The following is a 19620-nucleotide window of genomic DNA, read 5'->3' on the forward strand; positions in this document are numbered from 1 at the left end:
CAGAAGGGACCGTTGTGGCCCTCCAGTCTGACTTCCTGCAGATCGCAGGCCACAGAACCTCACCCACCCACTCCTGGAATAGACGCCGAACCTCTTGCTGTGTCACTGACATCCACAAATCACAGGTGAAAGACTTCAAGTTACAGAGAATCCCCCATGTACTCTCGTCCAAACCAACGAGTGACCCCACACTGCAGAGGAAGGTGAAAACCCCCCAGGGTCTCTGCCAATCTGACCCAGGGGCCAATTCCTTCGTGACCCCAAACCTGGCGATCAGTTGGACCCTGAGCATGTAGGCGAGACCCACCAGCCGGACACCTGGGAAAGAATTCTCTGGAGTAACTCAGAGCCCTCCCCATCTTGTGTCCCATCTCCAGCCATTGGGGATATTAGCTGCTAGCAATCGCCCATCGGCTCTGTGCCACAGAATCATAGAATATCAGGGACCTCAGGAGGTCATCTAGTCCAACCCCCTGCTCAAAGCAGGACCAATCCCCAATTTTTGCCCCAGATCCCTAAATGACCCCCTCAAGGATTGAACTCACAACCCTGGGTTGAGCAGGCCAATGCTCAAACCACTGAGCTATCCCTCCCCCTCCCATTGTAGGCCCTCCTGTCATACCATCCCATCCAGAAACGTATCAGCTCAGTTAGGCTTTTCCCCCCACGGCTCCGGGGACGGATTCCAATAGAAGGGTCCAGCCCCTCCCCCTCACACACATTTTAGGAGTTGCTGTTTCCACCGGCCTTCCTGGTTTCCCCCAGTGCAAAACAGCGCCCTCTTTTCTTCACAAAGTCGAGGGGACAAAATCGTGCCCAGAAATATCCCCGCCCCGACTTGGGGGTTTCTTCCACTATTGCCACAAGGTGGAGCTGTGTCCCCCAAGGGTGCAAAATCAGAAGCCATTTAAAGCCATCTGTGCAAAAGGTAACTTTCCCTGCTGCTGGGGAGGGTTTGGTTTGCACAGGTCCTGGGGCTGGGGAAAGATCCAAGAGCTTAGCCACCATGTCCTGCCCCACTGAACTCAGTGTGGGTGTTACCGTTGCCTTCAGGGGGTGCAGAATGGAGCGCTGAAGGCCTGCTAAACCTAGCAATGGCCCAGCTAGGGCGTTGCATGGCTGTGGGCATCCTCACTTGGAGAGACAGGCCTGGAAAGTGCCAACACAGGCCTGTGAATAACTTTATGCATGGGAGCGGGCTATTATGCAGGTATGCAGTTTAATGCAGGGGGAAAGGCCCCTATAACTCAATAGGGACTGGGGTGAGGGTTTGCAGGGCCGGGGGGGGGGGGGGATAGTCAGAGAGTGGGGGTTCCTGGGGATAGATAGCTAGATAGAGGAATGTGAATGGGGATGCATAGATAGAAAGGTAAACGACTAGTGCAGTGGTTCCTATGTGGGACCCCACTGTGCCCCGCCTGGAAATCCCTCTCCCAGCTCTTCCTGCTCTCTAGATTCACAGCGGGGAAGCCAGCCACAGGGGACCATGGCGGTGATCTGGACAGACCTGCCGCATGGCGCAAGCCAGAGGTTCCAGCCTGGCCAGGGAGCTAACACAGATGTCTTAACTCAATCTAAGGTCTTTATCTGGACCCCCTGAGCACCTCACAGCCGCTCTGTTTATCCTCACACACGCCCATCCCGCGGGGGAGGGCAAAGCTGTTCATCCCCATTGGAGATGGGGAAACTGAGGCACGCCACGGTAAAGTGACAGGCCCAAGGTCGCAGCAGGGAATAGAACCCAGGTTCCCGCAAAGCGGAGGCCTGAACCCCTCTCACCGGGCCAGCTGGGCTTTGGAGACCCCCTCTCGCCACCCCTGCTCAGTCCTCCCCCCTGCCCCATGGCCTTGGGGCTGGGGCTCCCGGAGTGTGTGGGGGGGGGTCGAACAGGTGGGGGGGGGTCGCGACCCCTTGCTGGAGGGTCCCAGGCTGGAGAGACGCTGAGCTCCGCCAGCCAATCCCGCCCGTCTCTCCCCCGCACCGATCCGTGCTCCAGCCCCTGGGAAGCCCAGAGCCCGCGTGGGGCAGGACGGGGAGGGAGGAGCCCCAGTCCCAGCAGCTGGAGGTGGAAGGAGCAGCCGTCGGCGCCTCTCAGTCCGGCGCTGGGCTGATCAGGAGCCCGGGGAACGAGCCCCCCAGCCCGGCTACAGGGAGACCCCCTGCCCCGCTCCCCCGGCGGCGGGGACAGGAGACCGGCCCCAGCGAGCCGGGAGCGCAACGGGGGAGCCCAGGGCCGGCGAGCGCGGCAGCGGCCAACAGGTACCTGGAAGGGCTTCCCCGGGGGGAGCTGGGACCCCTGGCTGGCCCCCCTGTCCCGGGACTCCCCAGTCTCCGGCCCCCTGCCATCCGAACCTCTCCTTCCCTGGGGGGAGCTGGGACCCCTAGCTGGCCCCGGTTCCCGGGCCCCATTTTCCGGGCCTCTTGCTCCCCGAGCCTCCGCTTCCCGGGACCCCTGAACCTCCCTTTCCCTGGTGGAAGCTGGGCCCCCTTCCCGGGATCCCCAGACTCTCCTTCTCGGGACCCCTGCCCCCCGAATCTCTTCTCCACTGAGGGGAGCTGGGACCCCTGGCTGGACCCCTTCTTCTGAGGATCTCTGCTTCCTATATGCCCCTTCCTAGGTGCCCCCTTGGACTCCCCTTCCCCCACAGGGAGCTGGGACCCCATGATTAGATCCCCCTCCCCTGGATCTCACCTGCCTGCGGGGTCCCCCAGAGGAAGGTGCCCTGAGCTCTGATCTCTTTGCCCCATCTCCATCCATCTCTGGTATGTGCAGTACCTCCTGGACCCCCCTTCCTGGGCCCCACTATACCCCCCCTTCCTGGTCCTCCACCCCACTGAACCCCTCCTCCCCTGGGGGGAGCTGGGACCCCCTGCCTAGATCCCCCTATGCAGGCCCCCTGAATCCCCTCATCCATGGGGGGAGCTGGGACCCCTGCCCCCCCAAAGGGGAGGTTCAGGGGCGCAAGAGGCCTGGGAAGGGGGGGGTCCAGCCAGGGGGAGCTGGGATCTCTGCACTCATCTCTGCCCTCCCCCCCCACCACACACACATTGTGGGCAGCTGCCATCTCTGCCCATGGTCTCTTACAGCTGGCCCTGTGCGTGCCCGTCCTGGAGCTGGGATCTCTGCCCACAGCCCTTCCGATGCCGTCATCCCTGGAGCATAGATCCTTGGCATCCCCCCTTCCCCCCTACTGAGCCCCCTCTCCTCCCATGCTGCCCCCCAATGCAGCCGCAGCCTTGGTTGACCTGTAGCTTAGAAAGGTTTGTTTGTTTTGCTGCTTTCCAGGCTCCCTGATCCCTATACAGAGAGAGGAGGAGAAGGAAAGACACCAGCCCTCTACTGCCCTGTCCTTGTGCCAGGCTGGGCTTGGAATCCGGATTCCCTCCCAATCCCCTGCCGCTCCTGGGCTGGAAATCCACATTCCCCTGGTCCTGCTCTAGGAATCTGGATTACACCTTTCCTCCCCCGCCCCAAGGCCATGCAAAAGGGCAAGTGTGAACTCCTCCCCGATCTGCCCCCAAGGCTCTCGGTGGAGCCCCAGGCATGGCGGGGAGGCCAAGGAGACGTCCGGGTAACAGTCCGGGGGCCCAGCTCCCAGCTTGAGGATTATGCCGCTCCGGGGCTGGGGCAGAGAAAGACCTTGGTTGTCCTGGATATCGTCTGTCTGCTCGTGGGTGAGTGCGGTGCGGGCAGAGCCCCATGCGGTGCAGATCCACCTTCCCCGGGACCCCTGGCTCCTGGTTCTCCTTCCCACAGGGAAGCTGGAACCCCTGCCTCCCCTTTCTCTGGGGCTCCTGCCCACTCTAATGTAATGCTGCGGCTCCCATACTGTGCCGGGGCACTGAAATGCAGCCACCTCTGGGGAGGAAACTTGGGCCGGGACTTGAGCTGGAGGGCGTCGACGTGGGGGAGTGATGCCAGCTGGTCTGGGGGAGGAAGCAGAATTACTAGCTGCCCCATGGAGGCAAAGATTATGTCTCCCTATAGACAGAAATGCTGGTTCTTATTTTGCGGGGGGGGCTCGGATCCAGCGCAGTTTAAAGTCCAATCGTCCCCATGCTATAAATCGCATGGAAGCCAGGTTAGCCGGCTGGAGCATAAGGATCAGTTGGGTTTGCTGGGAATGAAACCAGTGACTCCGGGGAGCCTGGATCTGCGCAAACCTGACGATTCAAAGCTCCAGGCCTTGTATGGTGTGTCCGGGGCATCAGTTAGGCCCCAAACCTTCTCCTTTGGAGGGATATTTAATGGCACAGTAGCAGCAGGGATCTCACTTCGATCTAGCGCCTCTCCCCATCAGGGCTGCATCTGGACCCGAGGGATCAGGGCTTTCAGAGCCTGGTACTCAGTAAACTGCTGGTGTCACTAAGCGAAAAGCAAGGAAAACGTGTTAGGCTGGGAAGGAGAATAAGATGGAAAATATTCTAATGGCATCAGTGGGCCAGACCCACCAGGGAGGCTGGGCTCAGTTCAGAGCCATCAGCAGAAGGATGTAGCATTAGACGGTTGGAGCATGGCTTGAGGCCTGAGAAAAAGCCTCTTACGGGGGAAGAGAGAGATTAACATTGCGGGAGCGTTAGAGGTGAATGAGGCAGAGAATCAGATAATATCTGGGTTGGAAGGGACCTCAGGAGGGTCCAACCCCCTGCTCAAAGCAGGACCAATCCCCAACTAAATCGTCCCAGCCAGGGCTTTGTCAAGCCGGGCCTTAAAGGTAGATCAGTTCTCTGTGCCTCACAATACAAAGGGGAAATTGAACGAAACCAAAAGGTGGCTCACTCAAAACAGAGCAAAGGAAATACTTTGCGCATGCAGTTTGTGTCCTTGGTCTGTGGAACTCCTTGCTACAAGATGTCCTTGATTTCAGCAGGGTGGTGGTTGTTTTTTAAAGGGGAAGGGCAAATGAGACTATCTGGAGTGAGAGGGCTAAAACAGTAATAACCAAGAGGTTTGAAAGGACTAGAAAGGGCCTGTTGGTGTATACATTAACCTTTGAATCTTGGAGGTTAATATGTATTCTTCCTTAACGGCTGACAACAGGATTTTATTCTCTGGCACTGCCTGCTCTCAGAGACAGGGTAGTGAGATAAATAGATCCACCAGTCCATCGCCAGTCTGGGTTCTGATGTCTCTGTCTATATATAGGCAGAAATATCCTGGGATAATCTACAGGACTGCTCTATTTTGGATACTGGGGGCCAGATAAGTAAAATTGGGCAGATAATGGATTTTATGGTTGGTTTCTTTCACTGAAACAACAAAGCAAAATAATCGTTTGGGTCGAACAAAATATTTGTTTGACAAAATCAAAATGTTTTGACTTGACTGCAGCCGTTTTGAAACATCGGGCGGGGGGGGGGGGGTTAAGTAAAACTAGAGGACATTTTGGAAGGAAACGAGTCGTTTCAAACCAAGAAATCAGAATGCTTTGATTGATTTCTGAGCACACAACAGGTTGAGCAGACCTGATGCACGGACCAACACACAGTCAACCGGTGGAACTCCTTGCCAGAGGACGTTGTGAAGGCCAAGACTAGAACAGGGTTCAAAAAAGAACTAGATAAGTTCATGCAGGATAGGTCCATCGATGGCTATTAGCCAGGATAGGCAGGGATGGTGTCCCTATCTTCTGCTTGTCAGAGGGAATGTGTGAAAGGGGATGGCTGGGATGGTATGGGAAGGGGCAGTGCTATCCTCCCAGGGCGCCATGGTCACAACTCTTCCCCCTCCTCACCCCCCACGCAGCCAGTTCAAGACCCTTTTAGCCCCCAAGTGCTGGGCCCAGAGGAGGGGAAGGGCTGGGGCACCCATTGGGCTCTAGCTTCTAGTCCCAGCCAGGCCAGGAAGGGATGGGATTTCCCCTTCCCCTGCATGGACAGCTCCCAGGACTGGGTCAAACCCACCTCCGGGAAGCTGCACGGCTGCTGGCTGGGAGCCCGCCTCTGAAGGCAGCACCTCTGCCAGCAGCGGGCAGAAGTGAGGATGGCAATCCCGTGTCACCCTAGAATAGCCTTACCACCCCCCACCCCACCCCGAGGAGCTCCATTTGCGTCAGGGCCCCCTCGGTTACAGCACGGAGACATTTCAGATCGAAACATCTCAACTCAGAATATTTGCTGTTTTGAAAATCCTATGACCCTGAAATGGACCAAGATGGCCCGTGAATTTGGAAGAGCCCTACGTATTGGCTCGGGAGCTGATTTAAGCTAATTGGGGGGGGACAGGGGGGTGGACAAGATCTGACATCAGTTTAGTTGACACCGATTGCAAACGGAACCCTTTTCAGGGGGTCCCCGCTGGACGGGAGAGGCTGTGCTGGTGTAGGTCTGTTTCCAAACCGATTTACAGACCCTACTTCAGTTCCACTTCAGTCAAACGGGAGCAGGGCAAAGCCAGATAGCGCTCGTTCTCGCAGGGAAGTCTCGTGCCCTGGTATCCAACCCCTCGCCATCTTTAATGTACGTTGCCTCACAGCCCCTCTCTGTGGGGTAGGACCCCCTGGGGAAACTGAGGCACAGAGAGGCAAGTGACTTGCCCAAGCTCTGTGGCAGAGCTGGGAACTGAGCGCAGGTCTCCCAGCTCCCAGGCTAGTACACTAACCACTGGGCCATCCTTCCTCTCTCTGAGCCCCCTGACCTGACCACACTGATGGCTAGCCATTGGGCTCAGAGGGGCGGAGTCAGTGCGGTGAGCCAGGGGACTATCCTGGCACGTTAGCAGAGCTGGGGGTGCCATGGAGGGGAGATCCGAGTCAGTTTGGCTTGGGGAGCACTCTGCAGCATGGGGGTCGCTGCTGGACTGGGGTAGCTCAGTTGCTGGGGGTGGCCTTCAGGTCTAAGGGGTTGGATCATGTTGGGGAGGGGGCAAAGTGGGTTGGATCATGGGACTGTGGCAGGGTGGCCTGGGTCAAATCCTGGGGGAGGGGGAGGCTGGCAGAGTAGATCATGAGGGTCGGAGTTGGAGAAGGGGTCAGATCGTGGGGGGGCAGTCTGGCAGGGTGGATCGTGGGGGGTTGGGACAAGGTGAGTGGGGCTGGATCCTAGGGGGAGGGATTGGATTGCAAAGGGAGGCTGTTTGGGGGGATTAGGTCATGGGGGGGTGTTAAATGGGAAGGAAGGGAGGACTCACTGGTGGGGCAGGTCGTGGGGGTTGGGCTGTGGGGAAGTGGGGGGTCAGGTTGGGCGAAGGATGGACAAAGCTGATCTCCAGAAGGCTCTGGAATAAAGCACTGGGCGAGGGGGGGGATTAAGAAGGGGTCATGGGTTGTGCCAGGTCATGACCCCCCCCGCTACCCCCACCGGGGCTCTGCCCACATCCCAACTATCCGCCTATGCCGGGGAGTGCCCATGCCATCATCCCAACTCCTGGGGATGCCCCCCATCTGCTGCGGGACCCCAGTGCTCCCCCTCTTCCGCTGGCACAGCCCACCCCAGGATCGGGACCCTGGCTTGGGCAGCTTCCAGGGCCCATGGCACCAGCTCGCTGCCCACCAGGGGCCTGCGGGGGGGCGGGGGGCAGGTGTAGTGGCATGTGGGGGGGGACTCCCCTCCTTCTCTCTCTGCTTCACCCTTTCTCCTCTTGCCCGCTTTTCTCTTCCTCCTTCTGCCCTGGTTGCATCCCGTCCCTGCTGCCCTCCCTCCCCGGCCGTGAGCTCTTGGCTGCCATTCAGGGCTGGCCGCGCCCTGCAGCTGTTGCCTGCTCCTCTCCCTAGGCCTCCCTGTGCCCCCTGGCCTCACCGTGCCCCCTGGCCTCCCCCGCCACCGGTTCTGCCTGCTTCCGCCCCTCGGTGCCCGAGCCTGTTGAACCAAGCCAGGAGTGGGGGAGACTTTCTGGCCCTAGACACCACCCCAGGGGCTGGGGGGAGCGGGTGCTGCAGGGGCAGCGGGGCTGCCACGCTCGTCCCGAGTGCAAAAGGTGTTAGTGGCACTTGCACGCTCGTGCCCTGCAGGCCATGGGATCCGTTCCGCAGAGCACTAGTCCCAAGGGCCCCCACCCACGCAGGATCGACCCACTGAGGCAGTAGCCCCAAGAATCCCTCCCTGCCCCGCGGCACGGTAGGGAACCCCCTCCCGGGCCCTGTTCTCGCCCTCCCAGCCTGGGCCTGAACGGCAGGGAGCCCCTCGACCCGGGCAGCCAGCCAGGGCGAGTGGGGGACGCCCGAACATGGACAAGAGAGTGACTATTAATAGCCCAGCCCTCTCCGAATAGCTGGGAGGTTTGGCGTGTGTGAGATGACGGGGGCCCCACGGCTGGGCTGGGCTGGGTCAAGGGCAGGCTGGCTGCTGGGGGCACTGGGCTGGCATTAACAGAGCTGATGTAGACCAGGGCAAGGGGCTGAGCGGAATCATGCCCTCTGTGGGCACAGGCTCATGCCCCAGTAACACGCGCGCCGGCTAAGAAGCTGCCTTCGGCTAGTGGCAGACGAGGAAATTGACGTCTTCGCACAAGCCGCCGCTCGGTGGATGTGATTGCACGCCTGCCCGCCCCGCTCGCACGGTGGTGTCCTGGCAACAAGAAGCTCCCCCATGCATGGCTAGCTGAACCCCCATGCACACACGTTTGCGGCCCCCCCCCCCAGGGGGTTGGGGCTCTGGCTCTGAACGCACGGCTATCACTCCAGCCCTGGGCTCTCGGTATAAATACGCAGCGGGCGCAGTCCGTGGCCAGGCAAGGCGCAGGGCAGCCAAGTCAGGATGGAAACCTGGAGCTGGCTCAAGCCAGTCCCTTAGGCCTTGGTATCCGCACAGTGTGGGAGGAGCTGGGTGGGCTCCAGCCTTGGCCCTGGCCGACCGTCCCCAAGAGTCTCAGATCTTTGAAATCAAAGCCTAGGGTGGCTCCTTCCTGCCCCGGGGCTGCAGAGCTGCTTCCGGCGTGGCTGTGTTCTTCTCCTGCAGGCAGCAGGGTGACGTGCCCCTCTGGCATGCCCAGCCCTGGGGGGCTCCTGCCCCAAGCTGGCAGTGCCCCCTGCTGGACATTCCCAGCTCTGGAGTCCTCGCTTTCTCCCTGCCCGCCACGAGGGTGGGAGTGCCCCCTGCTGGCCCCCCAGGAGAGCACACCCAGCCCTCGCCACTCACCCATCGCGGCGCCCCCTCCTGGGTCCCAAGGTGCTCTGCAGGCGTCACCCTGGATCTTGGCGGGCGGCCTAGCCCGTCGGAAAGAGTGATCCTGAGAAAACTCGGTTGCCAAGCGAGACGGGAAGGGAGGGAACCTGGGAACCGAACGTGGAAACATCGTTCTCAGCCCCAAAAAGGAGCCCAGAGCCCCCTGGGGAAGGTTATGCAGCCTCGTTGTCTCTTAAAGTGACAGCCCAGGCATGGCCTACTAGGACACCTGGGTCCCACCAGGGCTTGAATCCCACCGAACTGAAGCAGAAGGGGGAACCATTTGCACTTCCTACCCCTCCCTACGTCAAACCCTCCCTACGTCGACCTCACTGGGATCTTCTTCCGTCTCTTCACACTCCCGTGCCAGCCTGCTAGTGCCCAGGTTCATGCTCCCAACCTCTGAGTGCACCAGGATCCTCATGCCTCCCAGCCTCTGATCATGTTGGTGTCCAAGCACCCGAGTGCCAGGCTTCCTGCTCCCACCCTGGTGTGCAGCTGGGCCCACCTGGCAGGATTCACACTTAAATCGCCCAGCATGCTGGGATCCACACGCATTGCCTGGTTTCACATTTGTAGCCCCCACGTGCGACAGGATCCGTGCGCGGGAGCACCAGGGTCTCTGCTCCCACCTCACCAGGATCTGTTCACCATTGCCCAGCCTGGTGCTTCCAGCCCCCAGCGCTGCAGGGGTCTCTCACAGGTGCAGGGTTCATGGTGGAGAGGGGGCAAGGTGGGGCCACGTGGGCATTTTTCTCTTCTAACGAGGGAGGGGGAATTTGGCTTCACTGCCCCTTTAAGAGCCAGGCAGGGACGTGGCTTCTTGGAATCAGGAACTCACCCATCCTGGCTGGAAGTTTAAGGCCTGATCTTCTCCCCCGCCCCGCACCCCCCCCCCTTGGCTCCTGCCAGGAGCCCTAATGCAAAGCAGATTGCACCCCATCCTGGCATCCAAGGGCTGCCGGCGTTGTTTCTGCTGGGATTGGAGGGGAGGTCTCCGCGCTCTGCTCCCAGATCAGATTTGGGGGGGCTGCCACCTGTTGGGGTCTGACCCATGTGCGCTGCCTTGGGGTGGTGGTGGCAGGGAGGGGATGGGGGGTGAGGAGCAGAGAGGAGTTGGAGGGTGGGGGGGAGGGGGGAGCCCCGCCAAAACAGTGAGGCTGGTTCCTGGAGGTGGGGTATCAGGAGTGGGGGGGCTGTCACAGGCCAGTCATGGGGGGTGAGGACATCAAGATGGAGGGGGTGAGACATGAACTGGACCTGAGGGGGAGCAGGATATTGTGGGGGGGGGGGAGTCCTGGGCTGGTCCTTGGGGGGGTGGAGGCAGTGGGATGGGGTTTGGGTGGTATGATATGATGCCCAGGGGAAGGGCAGTGGGTTTTGAATCTCAGTTGGGGGGTGTGGAGGCCGTGGGGGGGGTCGTTGTTGCAGGGTGGTCCCTGGGAGGGAGCATTAGGATGGGGGCAGGGTGTCATGAGCTGGTGCCCGGGGGTGGGAGAGGCAGTGAGATTGTGGGGGGAGAAGGCAGGGCAGTCCCTGAGGGGGACAGTCAGATTGGGATGTCCTGAGCCAGTCCCTGAGGGAGAAGGGCTCATGAGATTGGGGGGGCCACAGAGGGGCCCCCAGGGCTGGGTTAGCCCCTGCTCAGCACCCCACTCTCTCTTCCCGCTGCAGCCTCCGTCCCGTTCTTGGTCTGCGAGGTTGGCCTGGTCCCCCCCATGCGCCGCGGCTTCTACTGCAACGACAGCAGCATCCGCTACCCGCTCAAGCGGGCGGAGACCGTCAGCGACACTGTGCTGATCTCGGTGGGGATCCTCATCACCTCCCTCTCGGTGAGTCGCTGTGAGAGGAGAGCGCCCCCTGCTGGGCCCCCCGCAGCACAGCGCCCCCTAGTGCCCCACGGGGACCGGCACCGACTGCCAGGGGAGAGCGCCCCCCTGCCACATTCCCTGCAGGGTGTCAGGGGCTGGAGGTGGCAGAGGGGTGGGCTCTGGGTAGCTCACCCCCATGTGCCCCTTACGAAATGCTAGCCATGCCCCTCGGCGCAGAGCACCTGTTTCCAACCCTTCCTCCAAAGCATCAGCCATTGGCCCAGGAGACAGGATCCCAGACTGGGCGTGATCCATTACCGCTGAACGCCACATCCAGCAGGCTGCTTGCCTCGCGGGACTCCCTGCTGCAGGGCATGGGGCAGAATAGGATGGGTGAGGCAAATTATTGGGGGACAAGGGCTGGCTTTAAAAACAGGGTTTGGTGGGATGAGATTATGGGGTAAACCAAGGGGCTGGGACAGGGGAAGCAGGGAATGAGTCCTGCTGCTCTGCAAAGTGCACAGGGAGTCCCCCCTGCTCCCCATAGTCGCTCCTGAGCTTCCCACGGCCCTGGGGGCTGGTCCGTGTCCCAGCACGTGGAGGGGGGAGCTGGCTGGGACAGCTGCCCATCTCAAGCTGCCGTCCCGCGGTGCCTCCCCGTCTTGCCGTGCAGATCTCCCTGGGCGAGAGCTACCGCATCCACTCCCTGCGCCTGGGCTCCCGCTCCTTCGTCCCCAACCCCTACGTGGCCGTCCTCTACAAGGAGATCGGCGCCTTCCTCTTCGGCTGCACCGTGGGCCAGTCCCTCACCAACATGGCCAAGATCACCGTCGGTCGCCTCCGCCCCCACTTCCTGGCCGTCTGCCGGCCCGACCTCCTCGTCCTTAACTGCTCCCGGGGCTACGTGGAGGAGTACACCTGCACTGCGGGGCCGTCGGAGGAGAAGGAAGCCAGGTGAGCTCCCGGGGGCACTGTCCCTTTAAGGCGGGGTGGGGGGCTGGCTCTGGGGGCTTGAGCTAAAGGAAGGGTCCCCTTCTAGTGGAGCCAGCTGAGGAGTGCAGGCCCAGGTTTGGGGGGGGGCCCTAGTGGTGACACCCGGCCGTACAGGCTCAGGAGAACCGCAGGGTCTGTCTGCATCCAGCAGCCTGGCCTGAAAAAATCCCCTATGGATTCCCCCACAGAGCCATCTCGGCTCTTGCCGCTGAGACCAGGGTGAAGTGATGGGGGGCCAGGGGGAGTTCTGATATTAGACTGCTCCTTGCCAGCGTCTTGCCCCCCTGCTGGCTGCCCTGGCCCTGTATCGGGGCGGGGTCACCGTGGAGGGTGTCGGGGGGATCAGGGTTACCTGAGCCAGGCCAGGTTTGAACCGGTGTCTGCTCAGGGGAGGCCCTCTTAGGCCCTGTCCTTTCGCACAGTGCAGGCCAGTTCTTCTTGGGCCAGAAGCGTTGCAGGGGAAACTCGGCGTAAACCAGCCACCTCTTGAGACCGAAACCTCTGGGGCTCCAGCCCTCCTGCTTCACGCTCTGAGCTCTGCTCAGCGAGCCCAGCTGGGACAGACCCCGGGGGGGAGGCTTGTCCGCTCCTCAGGGACCCAGGAGTCCCAGTGACGCTCCAGCCGTGGGTTGATTCATCAGCCGGGACCCAGCACAATTGGCGTAGACAGATGGAGACTCGAAGGAGACTCTGGTCAGACCAGAGCTCTAGTGACCCCTATTTGCATGCCCTGTGCGTGTCTCTGATTTCCTCAGTTCCCAGGTGAAAGACTCATCGGGGTTTCCAAGCCAACTTATCCCCCACCGCACCTCTTCCAGACCTTTGTTTCCAAGATAGGGTCTCCGCTCTCCCTCTGCTGCATGTCCGTGAGGCACCGGGCTGGCATCATCTCTCGGTCGATCCCTTGTTGATCTGGGGGGATTTCAGCCAGTTCCTTAAGGACTATTCAGTCCACCCAGACAGGAAAGTGACATGAAAGCAAACTTCATCCCTTCCCCTGCTGGGCAGCCATGCAGTGTATCGGGGAAACTGAGGCACACACAGGCTTCAGAACAAATATTACCAAAAATTCCCACTTCAGCACGCCGCCAACTTCCGCCAAGGGGTCCAGGAGGTGCCCACGTTCTTCAGATTCTTTGGCAGGATGCGACCACTTGGTTAAAGGTCAGAGTGAAGGGTTCCCAGCTACTTCATGCTGGCCCTTTATACCACCAGCCCCTGGGCCTCTGGACCCTGGTCCGACCCAGTCTGTGCAGTCGCTCCCAGAGTCTGCAGTAATTGTCCCCCGCTGAGTTTAGTCCTTAAAGGGAGCTTGGTACTGCACCCCCAGGGGGGCAGAACGTGGCCCATGGCTCGCACCGATGCAGATCGCAACGCTGGGACAACTGGCATCAAGATATTGTGTGTGTCTGTAATACCCGGAAAGGTTCCATGGAGGCTGCCCTGTCCCAGGGTCTGGGGCCATGGGGGTGGCTCCCCGTGGAGACTGCCCCCACCGTGCTGGACAATCCCACACCCCGGGCAGCAGCTTTGGAGCCCCCCAGCCTTGCCCGCCTGGCCCTGGACAGGATCTAAGGCAGCTGTGGAGGTGACAGGCGGAGGGGTTGCTGGTGGGATCCCTCTGCACCCTACACCCCTGGCGATGGGCGGTGCCGCCAGCTATAACCTTGGCCTTTATTTGCCCCCTTCCAGAAAGTCCTTCTACTCCGGCCATGCCTCCTTCGCCATGTACAGCATGACATACCTGGTGGTAAGCGCCCCCGCCCGGCCCCACAGACCTTAACGCTGCACGGGCCCGATCTGATCATCCTAGAACCTTCCCTGGCAACCCTGGCCCATCCCTCTTGGGCCACGCCTGAATGCCCGGGGGGGGGGTTTCCTGGCCCGAGAAGCCCTGGGGGGAAGTCACTGGGGAGCATGGTGGGATCTCCCCGCAGAGCCAGGCTGGGGGAAGTGACTGGGGAGCATGGTGGGATCTCCCCGCAGTTCCAGGCTGGGGAAGGTGACTGGGTACATGGTGGGATCACCCTAAAGGAGCGGCTGGGCCTGGCAGCCCCTCTTAGCCAGCGACCCCTGTCCAGGGTCCCACCCTGAGCCATCTGCGATTGAGACCTCAGCAAGGAGTGGAGCCAAGTGCCCAGAATAGCCCAGCAGAGGGTCCCTCCATGCCAGGCACTTCCTGCTAGGGTGGCAGTTGTCGGTGTGGGAGCTGGAGGGTTACACGCAGAGCCCACTGGGGGGCCAGGATGCCTGGGTTCTATTCCTGGCACTTGGAGGGGCATGGCTCCTTGTGGGTTAGAGCAAGGAGGGGCTGGGAGTCAGGACTCCTGGGTTCTATCCCCAGCTGTGGGAGGAGAGTGGGGTCTAGTGGTTAGACCAGAGGGACCTGGCTCTGAGAGTGGAGTGGGGTGAGCAGAGAGCTCCCTCCAGTGGCTGGTGGCAGAAGGGTGATTCTGTGCCCCACATACCTACAGAGACTCATCTGGAGCCAGAGCAGCCAATTGTATGAGGTGCTCCCAATGTCTGGCTGCCCCGGCTCCTGTCTCTTGGCTGACCCAGGCTGACCTAGGCTGGAGGGTAGTGCGGGCCAATGCGTGAGCCGCGGCGCATCCTCTGAGAACTGGAGAGGAGTTAACTCACTGCTCCTCCCGCCCAGCCCAGGCCAGTACTGGCCCCTCTGCGGATGGGGAAACTGAGTCACGCAGAGGGGAAAGTCCTGATGCCCAGCCCCCTGCTCTAACCACGAGACCCCACTCCCCAGAGCTGGGGATGGAACCCAGGAGTCCTGACCCTGCTCTCAGCACCTGTCCCACTCACTGCCCTCATTTCCTCCACTCCCCGCACCCGACCAATCTCCCCCCTCATCAAAGTGGGTCAGTTCCCTGCTTCCGCCACCGCACCCGAATGGCCCCCCCGCCCCGGATGCCTGGGTCCATGTGGCTGGCGGTGGAGAAGGGCCCCTTGTTCCCTTGGGGAGTGGCACAAACAGGCCCTTTATGCGTCCCTGGCTGATGGGCCTGAATGGGGGGGGGGGTTGGGAACGTGTCTCGGGCTGGGGCAGCGGAGACGCCAGCGACTAGGACTGCGAGTAGCCCCCCAGCTCAGACGCCCTTTATTCTTCTTGCTGTGCGGGGGGATGGGGTGTGGGAGCACGGTGGGGGTGGGGAAGCAGCATTTGGGGGGCAGCAGGGTTTGCAGGTGGGGCGTGAGGGGCGGGGCATGGGGCGTAGGGGGCAGGAATCAGAGCACGAGGGGGGAGCTGGTCGGGTTTTGGGGTGGGAGCAGCAGCGTTTGGGGGGAAGGGGGCAGAGTGGGGGGCCAGGAGCAGCCTGGCCCCTTTTCTCCCCCTTACTCCCCGCCCCCCCCCCAGTTGTACCTGCAGGCGCGGTTAACCTGGCGGGGCGCCCGCCTGCTGCGCCCCCTGGTGCAGTTTGTCCTGTTACTGCTGGCGCTGTACACCGGGCTCACCCGCATCTCTGACTACTGGCACCACCCCTCGGACGTGGCCGTGGGCTTCCTGCAGGGGGCGCTCATCGCCTACTGGGTGGTAAGTGGGAGCCGCCGTCCGTCCGTCCCTCCCTCCCCCCGCCCCCCACCAGCCGGCTGTCTGTCTGTCTGTCCAGGACTGATCAGTGCTTGGACCCCTCTGGGTCACCAGCTCGACTCTGGCCCGGCTCCCAGAAGAGCGATGAGTTTGTCTGGTTTCTTAGAGCGCCGGGGGGTCCACGTCCCAGCCCACCCCGTGCTCCGTCCATGAGCCCGGCTGGGAGCCAGGACTCCTGGGTTCTTTCCCCAGCTCCGGGGTCGAGTGGGTTAAAGTAGGTGAGGGGAGCGGGGTTCTGGGAGCCAGGACTCCTGGGTTCTTTCCCCAGCTCCGGGGTCAAGTGGGTTAAAGTAGGTGAGGGGAGCGGGGTTCTGGGAGCCAGGACTCCTGGGTTCTTTCCCCAGCTCCGGGGTCGAGTGGGTTAAAGTAGGTGAGGGGAGCAGGGTTCTGGGAGCCAGGATTCCTGGGTTCTTTCCCCAGCTCCGGGGTCGAGTGGGTTAAAGTAGGTGAGGGGAGCGGGGTTCTGGGAGCCAGGACTCCTGGGTTCTTTCCCCAGCTCCGAGGTCCAGTGGGTTAAAGTAGGTGAGGGGAGCGGGGTTCTGGGAGCCAGGACTCCTGGGTTCTTTCCCCAGCTCCGGGGTCGAGTGGGTTAAAGTAGGTGAGGGGAGCAGGGTTCTGGGAGCCAGGACTCCTGGGTTCTATTCTTAGCTCTGGGAGAGGGAGTGGAGTGGAGGAGTGGAGTCTAGGATTTAGACCAGGGTGGGCTGGGAGCCAGGACTCCTGGGTTCTATTCCCAGCTCTGGGAGGGGAGGGGAGTCTGGTGGTTAGAGTGTGGGGGCTGGGAGCTAGGACTCTCTATTCCCAGCTCTGGGATGGGAGGGGAGGGGAGAGGAGTCTAGTGGTTAGAGTTGAGGTGGGGGACTGGGAGCCCTGGGTTCCCTCCCCAGCTCTGGGAGGGGAGTGGGGTCCAGTGGTTAGAGCGGGGGGGCTGGGAGCCAGGACTCCTGGGTTCTCTCCCCAGCTCTGGGAGGGGAGCGGTGTCTAGCAGTTAGATCAGTGTGGGGGCCAGAACCCAGGACTTCTGGGGCTCCATTCCTGGCTCTGCGGCTGACTCGTGTGACCTTGGGCCAGTCCCTTCCCCTCTCTAAGGGGCCGCAGCGGTGGAGGGAACGTGTGGAGAACGCTCTGACCTCCTTGGGTGGCAGGTGCTGCAGCCAGAACCGGGATTCTCCCCCGTGTTCTCCCCACCCCCGGCCTTGGGGGGAGGGGGCTGCGAAGCCGGCCAGGAGCTGAGGGGCTGAAACACTGTCGCTCCCAGGGCCGGAGCCGTGGGCTGCCAGGAAACGGCACAGGAAACACCTCCTGCTTCAGCATTAAAACAGGCAACAGGGAGGAAATCTTCCCTCATCACAGGGCTCCCGGCCAACCTCCCCTCCCCTTCCATGGGGGCCCAGCAGCCCAGCTCGCAACCGGGGGGGTCCTTAGCACAGCACAGCCCCAGCAGGAGGTGTGAACTCCCTTGTACTCATGTGGAAACTGAGGCACAGAGGGGGGGAAGCGGCCTGCCCGGGAGCATGGATTCTGGAATCCAAGGGGCTGGGAGTCAGGACTCCTGGGTTCTATCCCCAGCTCTGGGAGGGGGATCTGGTGGGTCAGAGCAGGGGGGCTGGGAGTCAGGACCAATGTTCCCTCTAATTTTTCCCATCCGTGTGTGGAATGAATTTTACGTGCACCAATATAGAGGTGATGTGTGATGGGGGTGGGGACGAGGGGTTCGGAGTGGGGGAGGGCGCTCAGGGCTGGGGCAGAGGGTTGGGGTGCAGGTGGGGGGGGGTGAGAGCTCTGGCTGGGGGTGCGGGCTCTGAGGAGGGGCCAGGGATGAGGGGTTTGGGGTTCAGCTTGCCCCGGGGCCACAGCGGGGAGAGAGGACTCCCCTCAGGCCCCTTTCCCCACAGCAGCCCGGGGCCGGGGGAGAGGCACCTCTCCCGGCCAAAGCAGGTCCAGGGCTGGGGGAGAGGCGCCTCTCCCCGCCGCAGCCCTGAGCACCTGCGCGGCCCTTAATAGGTTGCTGCACGGCCGTGCAGCTTAGAGGGAACTTAGGTCAGGACTCCTGGGTTCTATCCCCAGCTCTGGGAGTGGGAGAGGGTGGGTTAGAGCAAGGGGGCCCTATTCTTGCCTTACAGACTGATTCACTCTATAACCTGGGCCTGTGGCTAGACTAGAGCCTGCCTCGGTTTCCCCCCAGCTGTGGAATAAACCCCCACCCCGAGAGCAGGGTGGGGAGGAGGGTCATGTCAGTGCAATTAGCTCTCCCCTGCCCCGCTCCCCTCCTTTTCAGTCTCTCCCTCCTCACACCCTGTTTTTCTCTCTCTCTTCCTCCTCCCAGGCCTCCCACATCTCAGGCATGTTCCACCCCCCAGCCTCCCGCCTGCCCCAGCTTTGCCCCGATAGCCCGGACTCCAGCGGCCACACCAACTGCTAGGCGTCGCGCCGGAATGGGGGGCTGGAGGGATCACCCTGCTAGGAGCAGCACCCAGCACCCAGCTGGCCTCCGCACGGCCAGGGGGAGGGCCAGCCCCTCTTTCTGCTCCTCCACAGAGCACGTGGTCCTCCGTGCTTCCTCTCCGGCAGGGCTGGGCTTTCCTCTGTTGCTCTGGTCGCCGCCGTCTGTTTTCCAAGCACTTTAATTTCCTCTTGAATGCCTGCCCTGGGTCAGGCCGTCACCACCTCCCGAAAGGCTTCCTATTGGGTGGGGTTCTCCTCTGTCCGCCGCAGGAAATCCTGCCTTCCTTTGGCCAAGGCATGGCAGGAAGTCTCACCTTTTTCTAACAAGGATATCGCAGACGCATCGCAGGAAGTCCCACCTCCCTCTGGCAAGGGCATGGCAGGAAGTCCCGCCCGCCTCTAGTATGGACATCACAGGAAGTCCCACCTTCCTGTGGCAAGGGCATGGCAGGAAGTCCCGCCTGCCTTTGGCACGGACGTCGCAGGAACGCTGCAGGAAGGCCCTCCTTCCTTTGACATGGGCATTACAGGAAGTCCCACCTCTCCCCTCACCACCCCCACACACATTGGGATTTCCCAGATCACTGAAGGATTATGACGACGATTTGCATGTTACGCTTTGGCCACCTTCCCAGACTCTGCTACCTGCCCCTCCAATGAAAGGGCCCCGCCCCGCTCCGCTGCCGGGGAGGTGGGCTGTGATTGGTGGACAGAGGGATGAGGAGGGCGGGGAGAGCGGCAGGTGGTCAAACATGAAGGATGAACCACAGGCTGCTGGGCCATGGGAGTGGGGTCCACAGGGACCGCTCAAAGGGGGCTCATCCATGCCACAAGTGGCTCCCATTCTCAGATGCTTCCGGGCTCCCCCCGGGGGCTGGACTGTGCCTCTCGCCCCCCCATGCTCAGCTGGCCCTGATAATGTGAATGGTATTTTTGTAATAAATGGTACAGACAATCGACTGGGTTGGGGCTGGCCCTGGTGTGGGGAGCATGGGTCAGTCCTGGGGCTTCAGGCAAGGGGCTTTCCTCCTCTCCACGAGACCTGCCTTGGTGGCTGCCCTCCAGGACTCAGGCGGGCGATCGGGGGTGGGTTTGAATGGAGGGGGCTGTCAGGGCGGGGATTGTTCGGGGACCGAGGGGCTGTGAGCCCAGAGCTGAATGGTGGTGGCAGAGGGGCTAATTCCTAGCTCACGCAGGAGCTGCAGCAGGGTGGGATTCAGAGGCACTGGAGAAGCTGGGGGGATCCCAGGGCTGGGGTAGCAGGGGGCTGCAGGTCGGGACTGAGGGACACTTGCAGAGGTGTTGTACAGCAGAGGCGTGGGGCTGAGGGGCTGGGTTTCAGTCATGCCCTCTGGATGACGGTCCCAACCCCAGGGAAAGACACTGCCTTGTTCTCCCGCTAGGGACGGGGCTCCCTCGCGCCGCCTGGCCCCGTCCTGGCCGAGTGGCTCTGGACGCTGTGGTCGGCCTGCAGCTGGGAGACATTCCACGCAAGTCCTTGACCCTGGGAGCGGGGCTGCGATGGGGGAGCTGGCCCTGCCCCAGCCGTGCAGGGGAGGCAGCTGGGCTGATGGGGTTGGGGGCCAGCAGGAGGGCATGGCCTGGCCTGGCGTGGATGAGCTGAGCTCGCCCGCTGGGTGCAGGAGAGGGGAGGATCAGGCCCAG

At 61.7% G+C, this 19620-nt stretch overlaps 1 protein-coding gene across 1 annotated transcript; it reads left to right on the forward strand.

Moving 5' to 3' along the window:
* Positions 1–2045: 2045 nt before the first annotated feature.
* Positions 2046–18912, forward strand: LOC140900891 (phospholipid phosphatase 3-like). The gene is made up of 7 exons (XM_073318825.1): positions 2046–2259; positions 3287–3675; positions 10777–10934; positions 11587–11867; positions 13599–13656; positions 15277–15453; positions 17837–18912. Exons 2-7 carry the CDS (start codon positions 3480–3482, stop codon positions 17930–17932), a joined length of 966 nt encoding a protein of 321 aa, XP_073174926.1. The 5' UTR covers positions 2046–2259; positions 3287–3479; the 3' UTR covers positions 17933–18912.
* The last annotated feature ends 708 nt before the right edge of the window (positions 18913–19620 follow it).

This window comes from Lepidochelys kempii, chromosome 20 (genome assembly GCF_965140265.1).
Source record: "Lepidochelys kempii isolate rLepKem1 chromosome 20, rLepKem1.hap2, whole genome shotgun sequence".
Taxonomy (NCBI): domain Eukaryota; kingdom Metazoa; phylum Chordata; order Testudines; family Cheloniidae; genus Lepidochelys; species Lepidochelys kempii.